Here is a 16,849-nt window from a genome sequence, read left to right as displayed (position 1 = left end):
CGTCGGGTGAGCCTGGCCTGGCTGTATGTTGCATTTTTCCACTGATAGATTCATTCTCAGCCCAAAATGCTGTGGATTCATCACGTTATCCCTTGATTCTCCTCAATTCTTTTCAGTGCTCATACTGTTGACATTATAGAACCCCTCTCGTGTGGTCCAACATTGATAAAAAAAGAACAAAAAACAATTGATTGCCGAAGCTGAGTTACATATGGGTTGGCCCTTTTTGAAATCCAGCCACATTCGAAAAAACTCTTGAGCTAATCGACCGGAATTTTTCCCGTCCTTCCTTCGCCAAATGTCTCTCGTGTGACCAAAATGAGCTAAATCTCGTCAGATCAAAGGTTGGGCCACACTTCGCCGTCCACCCTAAGTTCTATAAAAATATTCCAGAAAGATCGGCAACCTTTGCGGACATCTAAGGAGCCTCGGGGGCAGGATGGCAGCCACTCCAAGCGTCTCCCTGACAGATGAGGTGATATTACAGAACTATTATTCTGTACACAGGAGTCCAGGAACTGAGTGGGGGTGAGGAATGGAGCTTTGACTCCGGACCAGAACGATCAAGCCTCGAGTCCAAAGAGCGTTTCCCTGTTTCCCTTCATGGGGAACAGGATCCAAAGAGTGTTGCTGAATACGGGAGGCGAGGAGGCCCCTGGGAAGGGCCGTCGGGGCCAAAGGAAACAAGCCCAATGCAGCGTTTGTTGTGCCTGAAAACAAGCCTCAAGGCCCCGCGCCGGACTGCGCCGTGCGCGGCGTTAACCAGAAACGTGCGGCGCGCCGCAAGATCAACTCACCGTTCTGCCACGGCTCGGATACATTAACAACACGCCGTTATGCTGTTTAACGGCGCATATATAATGTTTTGAGAGCTTGCGATTCGAGGAATGCAAACCGGACACTTCACGGCGATGCTTGTTTATTGCCTTTGAGGGGGTTCAGCGCGATTTTAGCCATTTTAACGATGCTCCACTCCAGACTTTTACCGTGCAACACAAATCAATATGTTATGTTCAAAGGACTTCAAACCACTGGTGGCAATCGTTTTGTATTTTAGACCTCACCCAGGTTGTTAAGCAGTACAATGTCGAACGAACAGAAATAGACGAATTACAGATATCGAAAACGGCGATAAATATTTGGCTGTTTTCTTATATTTTTGTCTGGAAGGTTCGCAGCGAGAGCAGCCTTCCTCACCCCAAGTGGATTTCAGTTTTCTGCATGGGGAGGATAAGGGGAGATATTGACGTCAGGCCTCCTCCGCTATCTGACCGACTCTCAGTGGGTTCCATGTGGACTCCAGTCGGTTAGATTTCCTGACCCTAATGAGATGCACACATCCTTCCCCACGTCAGGATACATCTCTTTCATTCACAAGTGTTTGGGGTAACGCATTACAGTAATGAGTTACTTTTCTTGAGCAGTAACGCAGTAATATAACGAGTTACGAATACAATGTGGATAATGGCATTACAGTTGCTATGTCAAGGACTGCGCGCTACAAAAAAACATAAGGTAATATTAATGCCCCAATGGTCTCTAGAGGGGTTTCATTCTTCAACAAACGAAAAACAGTTTAAAGCTCTGTTAGCCTGCTAGCCTATTAGCTCATTAGCCTGTTAGCCGTTAGCCTGCGTGTCGTCACTTCATCACGTCTTTTTCACTTTTCCTTTTTTAAAGTTTTTGAATTTTTATTTGAAATTGTATTTTATTTCATTGCAAATATTGAATTGAAATACAAACTCAAACTCAAGTATATGTTTACATTTTTTTTATTTGTATTTTATATGTATTAAATTTTATTTGTCTTTTATTTTCTTGCAAAGATCGTATCGAAAATACAAAACAACTCAGTACAAAACAGAATGTGTCCATGAAACAATAACATGAATAAGAATGTAGTCTTAGTGTGTAAATTTCCAATGGCGGCAAAATACCAATTCCAATCAGAATCTCTAAACATATGACTTATCTCTAAACTTACAATTTATTAAACAGAGATTTAAGGAGTGAATTTCAATCAATTATAAAATAAGTGGAATACGATTTTATTCTGAGAAAAATGGATAAAAGGAGACGAAAAACTGACTTCACCAAGGAATAAAAGAGGAAAGAGAAAGACCTAACATACAAAACACAAATACATACAAAATAAATACACAAAAAATACATAATTAATACACAATAACAACATAATATATCCGTTATTAGAAGAGAAGAGCTAAGTCAGTTGCAGTGTTGGGCGAGTTACTTTTATAATGTAATTTATTTCATATTACTTGATACTTTCATTTTCAAGTAACGAGTTACTTTACAATATGACTTTCTGTGTCAGATTATAAGTTACTCACTACGCTACTTTTAAGTTACTCACCAAAATAATAATAATAAAAGGGATGTTATTTTTTTTCGGGTTTCGGCTCGGTCGTCGCCCCTCACCAGTTGGACAAACGTAAGGATCCACGATCCGTCCAATGAGTGACTTCACGGAGCGCCACGTTCCTTCATCCATGTTTGTATACGCTCGCTCCCACGTGCAGATCGCGTAAATATTTCCGTAAAGCAGTTCAGCCGCTGATTTGCGACATGGTTTAGCGGCGGGACCGTATGTGCAGCTGTCCTATCACTAGATCACCTGATGTGTTTGTCATGACAGACAGCAAATATACCCAACGAGAGCACGATTGCGCCGATCCCGGATATAAGCTCACCCCAAACACTGCTGGAAGACTTATCTTAGAATATACTCATATATATGTTTGAGTTGATTTATGGTGGAGACACCGCCGGTGCCAAGCGTGGCAAAGCAACGATGCGTTTCAAACGGTGCTCGGCTTCATCGGACTGCAGGGGGCGGAGCGACGCCCGGCGACGAGCTCACGGCTCCACGGCGACAAGGAAAAGTTGAGCAGGGTTCAACTTTATGCAAATGAGCAGCGCAGAGCGCCGGGCAACAGCCAATAGGAGGGAAGATAAGATCTCAATGACGCCGATCCTTGGATTCATAATTAGGCTATTTTCTTTTATTTTTTTTAATGAGAAACATTTTAAATGAAAACTATCGATAAAATAAGGAACACGTAATTAAACGTTTCAACAATAAGGATGATTCTTTATTTTAAGGGACGGATGTCAAGATTATTTATGTATTTTTTTCGAGAGGTAATTCATTTTGCCAAGTAAACAGCTCCACCGTTTTAATAATAATAAAAAAAAGTAGACACGGCACCACCTCCATCTCTAGGGAGAGAGGTTTAAAATGTTTGCCGCGCCCACAACAGCCAGTTGATTTTGAGCCGACACGCCCACAAACGCAAGATGCACAGAAGCATAGGTTTTGCAGTTACACTTGCAAGGTCTGACCAGGTATATACACACATTACATTGTATGCTGCACTGAGTCAAGAGCAAAAGTAACATGACATAGAATAATTCCAGGGCTATTATCATGCATTCAATTGCACAGGGAATTACAATTGAGTTCCTTGTTTTGTTTGATGTCGCACATAGGTGTTTCGGGATGATCTCATAAGCACTAAATTTTTGTCTTATTTATCTGTATTCCGCCTTTTTTTTCTATGATTTTCTTCTTTTTTGCTTTTATGTAATATCTTTTTATGCCTTATGTAAAGCACCTTGAATTGCCCGTGTGTATGAAATGGGCTGTCGGAATACACTCGCCGTGACTCACATGCTCAAAAAGATCCCATTGAGATCTGGCTACTTGAGACGCATTCCGTTTCCAAGTGTGAAGGCATTGTGGTTAAAGCTCGGATCCACGGTCCGGGTTTAGGTCTGGTTACTAGGTGTGTTTTGGGGCTCTCACCTGGGTGGGCAGGGCCGCGTGTTGCAGTCCTGCAGCAGTTGGGGCGGCCGCCGGGCGCTCACGCACCGGCTCTGGTCGGCGGCGTCCCTGGTCTGCTTGTTGAGACAGATCACCACGGCCTCCTGCACCCCTATGGACACACAGAACCCCAGCGGCGCAATGCTCATTAATGTGTATATAAATGTATATACAGTACACACGGGACTCGATCCTCTTTCTACATTTCCTGTATCTGCGTGGAATGAATGCCTTGCTCAAGGGGGAATGCAAATGTAGGGGTCCAATGGGGTGCAAAAATAAACAAACATCAAAATAATAAGGTGGTGTGCACCGCGGACACACCAATGACTGTTACCGCCAAAGACACGTAACTCAGGAAATAGCCACTCGGGGCGCCGTAAGTGCTAAAATAATTGGTGTCAGTAGGGAAATTTCATGGAATTTTAAAACTCTATCGCTCTATATTTTATATTGAGTTTTACATAAAATTTTAAATGTATAAAATTCTTCATATTTATCTTATTTCTAACATTTTCGATGAAACCTGTGTCCATAACAGTCGCAATGTGTCAAATGTGACGGCCGCGAAAGTTATATTTTCACAGAGGTTTTCTTTATTCCCCTACGACACATGACGTCAGTGTCAAAATGATCGCGCCCTTTCCAAAAACCAATGGAGCACTGTTTAGCCACAGAAGCTGAGTTTATTATCGTTTCTATTAGGTCAGGTCTCCAACGACCATCCTGATTAATGGACGTTCAAAGTAGTTTGACGCGTAGCGCCTTCCAGCACCCGTAACAAAAACAAGATCAGCGGCGGAGTCATCCAATGTACGTTCGCAGCCATGTGGCTCCGTCAAAGCCCGACCTCGGGCACTCATTTTTCGTTGCCTTGTTCGCAGTCACTCGCGACGGGGGGGAGCTCGACGAAACCGGCGGCGATCAGCGCAGCTCCTTCGGTTGCCGTCTCGTCGAAGGCGAGGCGCTGTTACGCAACGAGCCCGTTTCCACCGCTGGGTACTCGGAGAGGGAGAGTCGGGCACTTCCAACCCCCTCACGGTGTGATGGTCCGCAGGAGCGCAGCCCTCGGGGTGTGCAGACGACATCCGATACCGCTCTGTAATCATCCCCGAATGGGGGCCTGTTGGATTTGGCTGAGCACAAGCAGACACCGAGGCAGGTCCCACGCCCAATGTGTAGAAATGAACTTAAACGTGCGCATTCGTAGACTCTGAGTCTCCCTCTCCCGCGCTCCGTGGATCCAAACTATGGATTAACGCCGAAGACGCTCGCACGAAGACGCAGTCAGAACACACTTTAGCCATTTAAGCCCGAGATGTGGAGGTGAGAAGATTAAAGTGGGCTCTAAGTGACGCTGGCAGGATGTTTGGGAAAGCGGTCTCTGTCTGGCACGCCGCTGGCCCCTGCCGCTGGGAGAGGCGGTGATGTATGACCTCCGGGGTTAAATTTGGTATTCCATCAATTACCATTCACCGTCCAAACTCCTTTCGACTTCAAAGCCCACGCAGGGGCATGGATTTAGTCACCCACTGGCACGGTGTCGGCTTTATAGCAACTGGCACGAGTTCCCCTGAAACTGAAGATTTGTTTCAAAGTGCAATTAAGATAAGAAATATCTATTGCACCTTTTGAAGCTTGAAACACTGTATTTATTTACGACGAGGTAGGCGCGGTCTGAGTGGGCGCCATTGCGCCACTCGCTTCGACCCGAGGGTCTCGTTTTGTCTCGAGGCTCACTCATTTTGTAAACTATAGAAAAGTAAAGGACAACGTCTCATTGACCCCGGGATTTACACCTCACTTCCTGTTTGGCACCTGCAACATCCGCGGAAAGCAGTCGAGGTGCAAGACTGATCCCCGTCGTCCGCGTTGAGCGCAGGGTCTGAGGGCGAAGGAAGTTTCTTGAATATCGAGAGCAAACTGGGCTTTGTACATCTGAAATGAATCAAGATTCCGCAAACTGCGCGGCCTGTCTCTCATCTAAAATATTCTCAGAAACAGATTTCAAAACAGGCCACCATAGATCTTCTGCTCGTCAGATCAGTGAGACTCAACTCGATGATACTCAAAGAACTCCTTGACCCTGGGCTTCACCCCAGCTTAAGCTGATGGAGCTCAAGGGTGCTATAGGACTTTAGTGCATTTTCACGCCGAAACCGATGGGAAAAAAAAACGGGAATTGCGATCGATACATTGGTAATGACGGACCACTACAAAATCCTGTAGTATTTATTTTGTCATGCAGGAGATCCCCTGCGTGGGAATCTGTGTTGGGTAACTTATGACTTCTCCTCTTAAATAAAATCGAAGGGAGAAAAACAAATGGAAAAAAAAAAAAAAACACTTCCAGAGCCGAGCGAGAGACCCCCTCGAAGACGCCCCCGTTAGGAGAAAAATTGGGCTTGAGAGGCAACGAAACCAGAGCAGATTTGCACCAATTAACAAGGCCTGTGAGAGCGCCAAGGAGATTGAAAGAAACCGAAAATAAAAAAACAACGAGAGCCTCTTTCAGGCCGGCGTTCGCGGGAGGAAAAAAAAAAAGAGCGAACGAGGACGTGAATCCAGAAATCCTCGGCCCCGCCCTCACGCTTTAAGAGGCTGAGCGAGAATTTTCGCTTTCGCCAAATCTCTGCCGTTCCCCCTGAATTTTGCATCCACCCTATGTCTCTTTTCCCTCAGCGAGTGTCCGTACTTCCGTTCCCACCCCGCCCGCTTTTCTTCGTACGTATATTGGCTAGGCGTGAGAAGAAACTGGAAATGATGACCCGTACCTCCCCCGCAGCTCTCCGAGCACTCCGTGAACCCCTCGTACTCCCAGTCGTGCAGGTCCTCTCTCTTCTCGCCCTCCTCCTCCTCCTCTTCCTCCTCCTCCCCCTCCTCCGCATCTTCCTCCGCCCCCGGGCCCGCTCCGCCCCGGCAAGGGGTGCGGTAGCAGCGGCGGCCGGCGGCGGGCTTCGCCCCCTCGCACTCGTCGTCCGGGAGGTCGGCCACGGTCTGGGAGAAGGAGAGCAGCACCTGGCACCTGACGCTCCGCCGCTGGGTCCCGGCGCCGCACGTCCGACTGCACGGCGCCCAGGGCCCCGGGACGAACCTGGGAGCGGAAAAAAGGAAGCCGGAAAAGAGATGGCGCCGGCCTTATAACCTCAGAGGAATCAATACAATCGCAATGTACCGTAAGTCGTTCAGGACTGGGGACTGGGTTGAGAATTCGGCGGAATCCACGAGCCGCCACATAGTGACCCCTCTCGTCGACGCTGAGCGGGTGATCTCAGAATAGCTCTGTGGCAGCAACTAAAAACATCTGTAACAATTCACCGTGTGCAAGAAAGGAGTGACGTTGGTACGCAATACTACGAAAAGTACAGTATGTGCCTGTCGGGGGGGTTATTTTACGATAACAACCGTCTGTCTGCACATTATTCTGCTTATTACACGCCTACTCACAAAATAACCGAATACATTGAGTCGTAACATTGATTTGAAATGATTTTATAACTAATATAAGAGCTTCCGGTCGGAAAAATACACTGCAAGGGCATGGCCAACATGTCAAAACTTTTGTAATTGGTGTTTTTCCCCGTTCTAGTTCCGTGCTGCAGGACTAGAACGGGAACGGAGATCATATGGAGTCACGATGACAAAAAATGATGGAAACGGGCATTGGAACCTGTACAACACTAATGATACGCGGCTCTAATGTACATACTGTACTGTGTGTTTAAAGAGCACGCCTTGAGTTTTCTCCTGCGTTTATGTGCACACTACAGAAACGCGCGCACAGACACACACACACACACACATGCACGCGCACACGCACACAAACATACACACACACACACGCACACACACACACAGATCTGATATGGCTCGTCTGCCTACTGTGACTGCTGACTTGGGAGTTTGTGCGTTAGAAAACCTTGTGGCGAAAAACTGAAGGGTTTTTGGCATTTCCCCGGCCTCGCACAGATTTTAGTCATTTGCCGCTAAGTTCATAAACTTACAAAGTATTTGTGAAACCCAGTCCCGCTGCGGTTAATTGAACAGCTGCGAGGCATTAGGGTCGGCCGCTCTCAGATAAACCGCTTTGATGCGCGTCCTTCCTCGTCTTTAAGGACGGATCAGGGCCGGGAAATACTCGTGGATCGCTGGACTTTATGGGCCCGGGCGGCGCTGGAGGACCTGCTGCCACGAGTGTGTGTGTGTGTGTGTGTGTGTGTGTGTGTGTGTTCGTGTGTGTGTGCATGGGTGCGTGTGTGTGTGTGTGATGGATCAGGTCCAGAAACGGAGCCGTCAGTAGAGAATGGAGAGGAGCATGTCACGCTGAACTGGAGGCAGCTAATCCAGTTCCAAACATCTGCAAGGTGGCCGTTATGAACCTTTTTTTTTACGACATTTAACAGCGTTCGCACATTCCTTATACTCCCGAAATTTAAGTACGCAGATCCAGTATAATGGTACAGGATAGAGGATTAGGGGCCACATAAAAATATATATATTGCCATGATCCTTATAAGACCAAATTGATGATCCAAATCTTAAATCTGTATAATCTATTTTTATTAAATGCGTTTTGCTTGTTTGCTTTGCTTTTATTGTTACTATTTGATCGCCTTCTATTACTCTCAAGGACTTTTGAGCTGCATGATGTTCATGAAAAGTGTTTTTTTCTTTCCCCCCCTTTAAAATTCTGACTATATGATGATCAAATGTGGTCATGGGATTTCAAGTTTAATAAAGCAAGCAAACTGTCAAGCAAAATCCCCAGGGTTTCATTCAACAACGGGTGAAAAAGGGCCAAAAGCGTTGTTTTCCTCAGTCATTCACTCCCAATAAACAGTGTATCCACTTCATCTGGCGTTGCTGTCCGGCATACAAGCAGCATAGGGGATTGAAAAAGACTGAGAATGAAAAGAGAGACACTTGATTCGTCTTTGGGTTTCCACTGACAGGCCCGCAGAGGCAGTACGCTAAAAGGAGAGGTGGTGTCCAAAGTATGGTCCCCTGGCCAGTTTTGGTCCCCCGGAGCCTTTTATTTGGCCAAATCAAAGCTTTCGAAATAAATAAATATAATAATAATAACAATAATAATAATAATAATAATAATAATAATTTTGTTTGTGGGCAATAACTTTAGCGAGAAGGAGCCTTGGAAGCCTCGTGCCCATGGACCATTTTATACGATGTTTCAAATTGGGTGTTTGCTACTGGCCGTCGGCCCGGCACTCTGTTTCGGTTTAGGCCACTCTCTCTTGCATGGGAAAGAGGTGTGGTGTTTTTTTTTTGTTTTGTTGTCTATCCTTGAAATGTCCAAATATTATGGAGAATATTGTTTGCTAACACAATGTTGTTTCCTCACGTCCACTAGTGAAGTTGCTTTTGTTGTGTTTGACAATTCGTAGTGTATATCCAGTGATTCAGAACAGCACCTCAGCCTGTGCCCGCGGGAAAAAATCAGTTCCCAACATTTTTGTTCTCGTTTACTGGAGGAACCTTTTCATTTTTCCACCCACAAAAAAATTTAATAAAATGTACAAATTAATCCCCCGAAGGGATTTTTTTTCTCTTTGTGGTTGTTTATTGAAGGAATCATTTTATTTTTCCTCCCACAAAAAAATGTAATAAAATGTACAAATTAATCCCCAAATGAATTGTTTTCATGGTCGGTTGAGGTTATTTGTTTTTGTGGTTATTTAGTGAAGGAACCTTTTTTTTATTCTTATTTTTTTCAGATTTTAATTAAAAAAAATAAAAAATAAAAATAAAAATAAAGTACAAAACAATCGCAAAATCAAGTGTTTTCATGGATGGTTAAGATTAAGTTTACCAATTTATTTTTTCTCCCCCTTTTGTACTGCCTTGACGGCGACTATAAGGGGCGGTGAGGGCTCGGGCGCTGGCGATAGAGGTGCAATAAGTCTTGCATCGGAATTTCCTCCCTCCTCTCACATCCGTAACCTGGCCCCATATGGCAGGCAGATATTGTTGTTGGCCGCTGAGTGACAGCATATTATACATAGATATTTATGTGCTTTTGGGGGGAAGACATGTTTTTTGTGATGGAACAAAATCATATGTGTTGGCATTGATCCCCTTTCTCTCGCTCTCCCTCCCAGTTATGTCTTCCTAGCTCTCTCTCTCTCTCTCTCTCTCTCTTTCTCTCCCCTTTCCAAAGACAAGTCGGGGAGAGAGTTGTTTGGAGCTGGCGAACATGGCAGCTAATACGAGTCATGCAAGACATTGGGTGAAGTTCAGCGGCCGTCCATCTTCCGAGCTCGTATCAGTCAATGGATGGAGATCTGGGACGAACACATCTGGGAGATCTGAGGCGTTGTGAGGTCATGCTTATAGCCTTCAGCTTGTAACTATAGAGCCTATGTTTCCCAACACGCTGTTTCCCTTTTCACCTTTGGTTTCCCCTTAAGTGACCTTGTAGAGTATAATAAGGAGCGTCCCGTCCCCCCCCCCCCCCCCCCCGGAGACCTGACAGTGGACCGCATTCATCGGAAGATCGCTGAACCCTGAACCTGTATGACCGCTGTACGGCGAGAGTTAACAACGCAGCCTATTTCGGTCTAAATGTCCATGTGCTCGCCTCAACCAAATTACTTCACCGCTTAGTATGACCATCGATAGATATTAACAAGTCATGTTAAAGGGAATTGCACACAAAATTCATGTGTGTTTTGATAAATGGCTCAAATGAAAAGCAGCTGTAGCAATACCTTTTCACTTGGGAGTTGATGGAAATAGCCGTTGACGTGGATATGGCCATACATACAGTATATGCGTCGGAGGATTTGAGGCAACATGGAGGCCCTGTCTAGCTCCATTCCATGTCCAGGTTAATGCACTTCCTTGCAATGTCAAACCTGTTGTCGAAGCGGTCTACCTGGGAGCCCCGCTTATGACGCCAAATCTGTAAAGAGGATGACTAGCATAACCCTGCGGGTTGCGAACCTTGAGGTTTCTTATGTCCTTAGCAATTATAACTCCACCTTTCCTACTGTGATGTCATGATGGCGGTGAAGGCTGCATTAGAACACCGCTCCGTCAAAGTAAATAGCTCTTCCCACTCTGCCAAGAGAGCTAGACAACGCTAGTTATCCATCCATCCATTGGCTTTGACCTAATTTACCTGGTCAGGGTTGCTATAACCATCGGTCACAAAGACGTCCATCGCGGGGCCACACACACAAACGAGCAATTTAGAGCCTCCAAATACCCTTCACATGTATTTTGAGGGGAGAGAAAACCAACACAAATCCAGGACACGCAAACCCTTGACCGTCTCCCGACCCTCCCCTCAAAGACTCGAGTCTTGGAAACACTCGGCCTCGAGTTGGGTGGCCTTGGTCGACAACACTATTTGTGCACGTGTGTGTTTTTCCGGTTACTCACGTCGGTTCTTCAGTCACGTTGATCTGCTCCTCCAGTTCGATCGCCTGCTTGTGCCAAATGGGCTTCGCCTCAACCGGGAGCTTCTCTGCAGCGATTGAAACAGAAGGGGGAGTAATACCATCTTCCCTTCTTTTGAGAGCGAAACTGCATGCTTCAAGCCCTCGTCGGTGGAAGCTGCTCAATATTTTCTCTCCTCACCGCCTTGATTTATCCACACCAGAAATCGAATACAATTTGAGTGGGTAACAAAGCCAAAACTAAAGAGCGCAAAAGTAGCCAGGGCTGTCTGACAAGTCTGATATGTAGTACGGTGGCTAACTGGTTGAAAAGCTTGTGAAAGCAGTTTTTGACGTAATCGAAAATCGCGGGGGTTTTTTTTTCCGACTTACCCGCGGGCTTGTAGCAGGGCACCGTGACCAGGCACTCCTCCTTGATGTGGGGTTTGGTTGTGGGGTTGCAGCCCCCGGCGTGGAGCCCCCTGTGGTCGATGCACAGCACCACCCTGTAGCGGAGGCCCTGGCCGCAGGTCACCGTGCACTGTGGCAGAGCGGGACAGATCACACCGGTCCCTCGATCAATCGCTCGACGATCTGACTTCCTCTTTCTCCTCGTTTCGAGAGGTTTAAGAAATTGGCGGGAGGCACCCGATGAATTACAACTTTCATCAAAAGGTATTGTTTTAAACCAAAAGCAAAACTCGGCCGAGGGGTTTATTTTGTGTACCTCTTGCCAAGACAAGCACTGAGGGGCAAGTTCATAGGAAGGAATGTGCAAGGTAAACACGGTCCTAGGGGCCACAAGTCTGGCTCTCCGGGGCCCCTGCTCGAGCCCAGCCTGGAGACCTGGTTCAAATCCCCACGACGAAGACCCATATGAGGCGTTATTGGCCGACACAACGGAAACAGAACTGCTTATCAGATGACGGCTTCTCCTACGAGACCGAGAACCGGCATCGACCGGCTCCGACCGCGCCATCTTGATAACGTGTGTGTGTGTGTGTGTGTGTGTGTGTGTGTGTGTGTGTGTGTGTGTGTGTGTGTGTGTGTGTGTGTGTGTGTGAGAGGGAGACTAGAACCCGGCGTGCACTGTTGTTGTTGTTTTTTTGTTTTTTTTTGTAATTAAAGCATCGTCTGTATTGAAAGGTGTAGCGGGGCAGGCGAGGAAAAAAGTATGGTGGCCAGGGATGGTCAGGGAGGGGTTAGGGCTGAGCTGCTGGTAAACGACAGGAGTTGGTTCCGTTAAAACACATTTACTTTGGCGGCTACAAGTGCTTTCTGTTGCGCGGGGAGACGCCACGCGAGGTCTGAACCGTTGCTGTGATTGCAGGTACAGGAGCCTGATGAGTGTATTGTTCCACGCTGAGAGGATTAATCACGGGGTTTTTTTTTGTTTTTCTTCTTCACTGCTCTGACTCCAGAGGTTAATTAGGATCTGTGACTGTGCCAAATCACAAATGACCCATTTCTAAAGTTCTGACCAGGGGGAGTAATAGCCGCAGAACTCAAGGGAACATCCAGTTTTGTTTGGCTCCTGGGGGCATTCTCAGACCCAAAGTCTTTAAGCCTTTTAACTTCTGCTACGTCTTGATTGGCGAAATAATGACTTGGAACAGACTCTCTGTTCCGAGTCATACTACTCAACACGGATGAGGTTCCATTTTTTTGCTGCTCTTCAGCGAATGTAAATGGAGATACAGTATGTATGACAGTTCGCCAACTTATTTCGCTGGAGAATCAACTTCCCCTTAGAGTAACTTTCTACAATTAAAGCTGTTAAGTACGTAGTAAGTCGTAAGGTGAAGTCGATTCAAGAAGATAAGATAAGATAAGATAAGGCGACCTACAGGCGACCACTCTTGCGCCAGCCAGGTGGGACAGTTGAAGGTGTTGCAGGGCTGCAGGATGGCAGTTTTGGTGGAGTAGAGACACTTCCACTCCTCCGCCGGGGTGATGGTGCCCTGCATGTCTTCCTCCACGCAGGACACCGAGCGGCTCTGGACCCCGCCGCCGCAGGAGGTGGAACAGGCCGTCCAGGGGGCGCTCTCCCATCTGACGGCAGGAAAAAGCAAGAGGTGAAAGTTCAAGGCCGTCAATGGCTGTTGGACAAATTGGGGCGAAGGTTGAGTTGCGAGTTTAATTGATATAATAACTGTGTCCATACGTACCGAGGCAGGGGGTGGTAGAGGTCATACGGCATAATTTGCTTGTAACCATCGCTAAAAATCAAGAGACAGAAAAGAAAATTATAGATCCAAAATCCCCCCTAGTTCTGGTGTCAGAAGCTATTATAACCTGGAACGAGTGCGTTGCTGTTAAAATTTGGACTCTTCCGACCGGTTTAAGAGGAGTCAAGTTTTTAAATGGAAATCAGAAACCGTAATGTTCACCCACTTCACTGCCCATAAGCCTGCACGAGACCGCTAGCCCGATAATTACAGTGGAAAACATTATCCTGCGTAATCCAGTTTAGGTTCATAAGCAGTGCGGTCATTTAACCTGGCGAGACAAGGGTCCATGTTGCATTCCTGCAGCTTGGGTTTGGGCTTGACGTTCTCGGGATAGTAATGGCAGTACTGGTCCACCACCACCCGACCGCTTCGCAGATCGAAGCACTCCGCTGAGGTGAGCTGGTACCCTGCGGCCAATCAAACGTTACAGTCAGACCAAAACCCTAATTAAAGGGCACATAATCAGAACGAAATGAATCGGCAAGACCATTTTTTTGTTTTTCACTCATCACTCATCATTTGTGGCCAAACCCATCGGGGATTTTATTTTCTCAGGGCACAATATTTGCTGGAAACTACGTCAGGGATAATGTGCAGCCAACCGTTCATTATGGCGAATTAACCACTGGCAGGGTGATCAGGACGCCATTTGTGTCTTGCATTAGTAGAGACTGAGATGATGACCGACTGGCTGCACGTTATCCCACTTATGTTGACCAATCAGAACCGTGCTTTGATAAATATCCTGATAATTGACTTTAAATGCCGCCTACCTCCTCCACAGGTGGCGGAGCAGGGGAAGAAGTCCGTCTCCCTCCAGCGGTGGATGATGGGCTGGTAGTAAATGAACTGGATCACGCTGTCGGCTCCGCTGGCGTACTGCACCTGAAAAAGGTCGACGATGGGAGGCCCGTTACCGCCATGGACTCGAAACTCAACTTCACACTCGTCGCTTTAATAGCGAATTAACAATTATTCATCACTGTGAGGGAGCATCGAATCAGCTTCATTAAATTTTATCCCGTTCGGCTTGCACTTTCTCATTTTGGGCGTAATTTCAACAGTAAGACCCATGGGGCCCCTGACACTGTGGCCAGGCTGAATAGTAAAATACAATTTTAAATTTTTTTCTTTTAAATGAATTCTTTAAACGTTAAGCATCATGAACGACAGATCTCTGACGTGTCTCCTTAGATCTGTATGTGTCAGTGCTCGTAGATGAGCGCCACGTATCAAAGCTTTAACAAAGCTTCCCGGCAGCAAGAGGCGTACTGTATGAAACAAAAGGAAAAGCTGGAACATATGGGTTTGATTCTTTCTAACCAGGGTAGTATTACATTTCACTCTCTGATACCTGCATTTTACTTTCTGATACCTGCGGACAGCAGGTATCAGAAAGTAAAATGTGATACTTTTGCCCTTTGTAAGATCAATTCTTACAAAATTTAAGACCGATTATCTGTCTCTTATTCACTAAAGCAAGCAAGGTAAGTACACGTGTAGGTACTATATATTTGGTACAAGGCAGAGGTAGGGATGAATTTCAAAATAAATTCATGTTGAAATGAACACCCCATAAATTCAAATGCAACACTATTTATGGCTTTCAAGGCCAATTCAACTGATTTGAAGACATTATTAACACCTTCCAAGGACCTGCAGAGACCCCGGTACAAAGAAGGTGGTCCAATTCAAAATGTCGACATCCCCAACTCTACTACCGCGACGCGGCCGAACGTGTGAGAAGAGGTTTGTTCATCTCAAAGTTCTGTATCCACTCGCCCAGAGCAGCGCTTCATAGCGAGAACATAAACAGGACGTTGAGTTGTATTTCGGTTTAATGTGCGCTTCATTGATTTCAGGTGATTTCATATGGGACGTTGTAGAATACCCTGAAATATTTCAACAAATGTTTTCCCTGTGAACGCACCCACCACGCTAGAGAAATAGGGGGTGTGGGGGGGAAGACGGATTATACCTATAAGGCGTATAAATCAAACTCCACTACCACTCATTCACATTCATCTGTTTACAGTGGAAAGTATTTCTGGCAAACTGTGAATGCAGCTTTCCACTTGCCCGGGCTTCTTTTCCACTGCCGCGATATGAATTGGCCGCCGGCCTCATAGCAGATTAGAAAATTATGCACTTATTACGTACGGCCTCTCAGATTTCTGTCTCCTGCATTTCTATTTATTGTCCTTTCCTGACATGTGTTTAGAAGAGGCAGGTTTTTTTCTTATTTATCATTTTTATTTTTTTATTTTAACAAGCATTTCCCTGTAGTGTCCAATCACAGCCCCCATTTGTGTTTATGTTTACAGTATGCAATGTTCGGTACAAATCGGTGGAATCTCAAAATGCATTTGTGCCAGACCCTTGCCAGGGTGTTAATTAGAAAGAATGAAGCAACAATGGGATGTTCTGGCTGAACCCCAGCCGAAAGGAATCCACATCACCTGAAACCTCCACTGCTCTCACGCATACAGCGCACCCCCACGCCCCGACTGTCGTTTCTTCTTTAGGAAAAAAAAAAAAAAAAGCAGGACTTGTGAGTTTAGCTGAGAGTTGAGTGAAATAACACACATCCAGCTCATGTAGAAGAGCCATTTATTGATTTTGAACATGGGTTCATTTGTCTGAACCTGACGGATGGAAACTCATCTAATTCACAACACATTGTGAATTGTCAATCCAATTTCAACATTTCTATCTTTGGTGAAAAAATTCCACTGAAATTTGGTTGGAAGCATTATGATTTTGGAATGTAAAAGTGTTGACATAGCCCATAGTACACACAGTATTACACCAGTGTTGCGGCACGGTGGCAACGGTGCTTGCACTGCTGCCTCACAGCGAAAGGTTCCTGGGTTGGATTCCCGCCTGGGGCACCGTTGGCACTACTCCGGTGTGTCCAGACCATTCTGTGTGGAGTTTGCACATTCTCCCCGCGCTCACGTGGGGTTTTCTCCGTATAACATCGGTAAAGGGCCCCACCGAAAAACATGCACAAGATCGACACCTGACCAGCGATTGGACGTTTGGAGTTGGGCGCTGTACTCAGCCCACCGCTCCCGGCTTCCCTCCGGCTTCCTCCCGAAGGACAAGCCGGGATGGGTTAAAAGCAGACAACGTGTTCACCGGACACCATTTGAAGCCTGCATGTGTGTGTGTGTGTGTGTGTGTGTGCATGGGTGCATGTGTTGTGGTGTGTGACAAATAAAGAATTTTAAATCTTCTTAAAATGACTACTGTGTGGCCATGATGTTGGCGAGTTGGCTGGAATTTGACGGTTGTCAACGATATAATACAAACTTTTGTCAAAATTTGCTTATGGTCGCAATCGGCAACATTGGCCAATTACAGACAGATTGCGC

The 16,849-nt window shown here is 46.1% G+C and overlaps 1 protein-coding gene across 1 annotated transcript in view; it reads right to left on the bottom strand.

The window, feature by feature from the left end:
- The window catches only part of LOC307246834 (ADAMTS-like protein 1), a 113,690-nt gene that overhangs the window by 11,273 nt on the left and 85,568 nt on the right, over window positions 1–16,849 (bottom strand). Inside the window, exons 9-16 of the mRNA XM_080022863.1 lie at window positions 14,246–14,357; window positions 13,741–13,879; window positions 13,410–13,460; window positions 13,089–13,293; window positions 11,635–11,782; window positions 11,246–11,330; window positions 6,619–6,938; window positions 3,827–3,956 (exon numbers count right to left, since the gene is read on the bottom strand). Coding sequence (XP_079878989.1) covers window positions 3,827–3,956; window positions 6,619–6,938; window positions 11,246–11,330; window positions 11,635–11,782; window positions 13,089–13,293; window positions 13,410–13,460; window positions 13,741–13,879; window positions 14,246–14,357 — 1,190 coding nt within the window. The remainder of the gene's footprint in view (window positions 1–3,826; window positions 3,957–6,618; window positions 6,939–11,245; window positions 11,331–11,634; window positions 11,783–13,088; window positions 13,294–13,409; window positions 13,461–13,740; window positions 13,880–14,245; window positions 14,358–16,849) is intronic.

This window comes from Zeus faber, assembly GCF_960531495.2.
Source record: "Zeus faber genome assembly, chromosome: 22".
In the NCBI taxonomy this organism is placed as follows: Eukaryota; Metazoa; Chordata; class Actinopteri; order Zeiformes; family Zeidae; genus Zeus; species Zeus faber.
The sequence above is the reverse complement of the archived record's forward strand: the minus strand, read 5'-3'. Positions and strand labels throughout refer to the sequence as shown.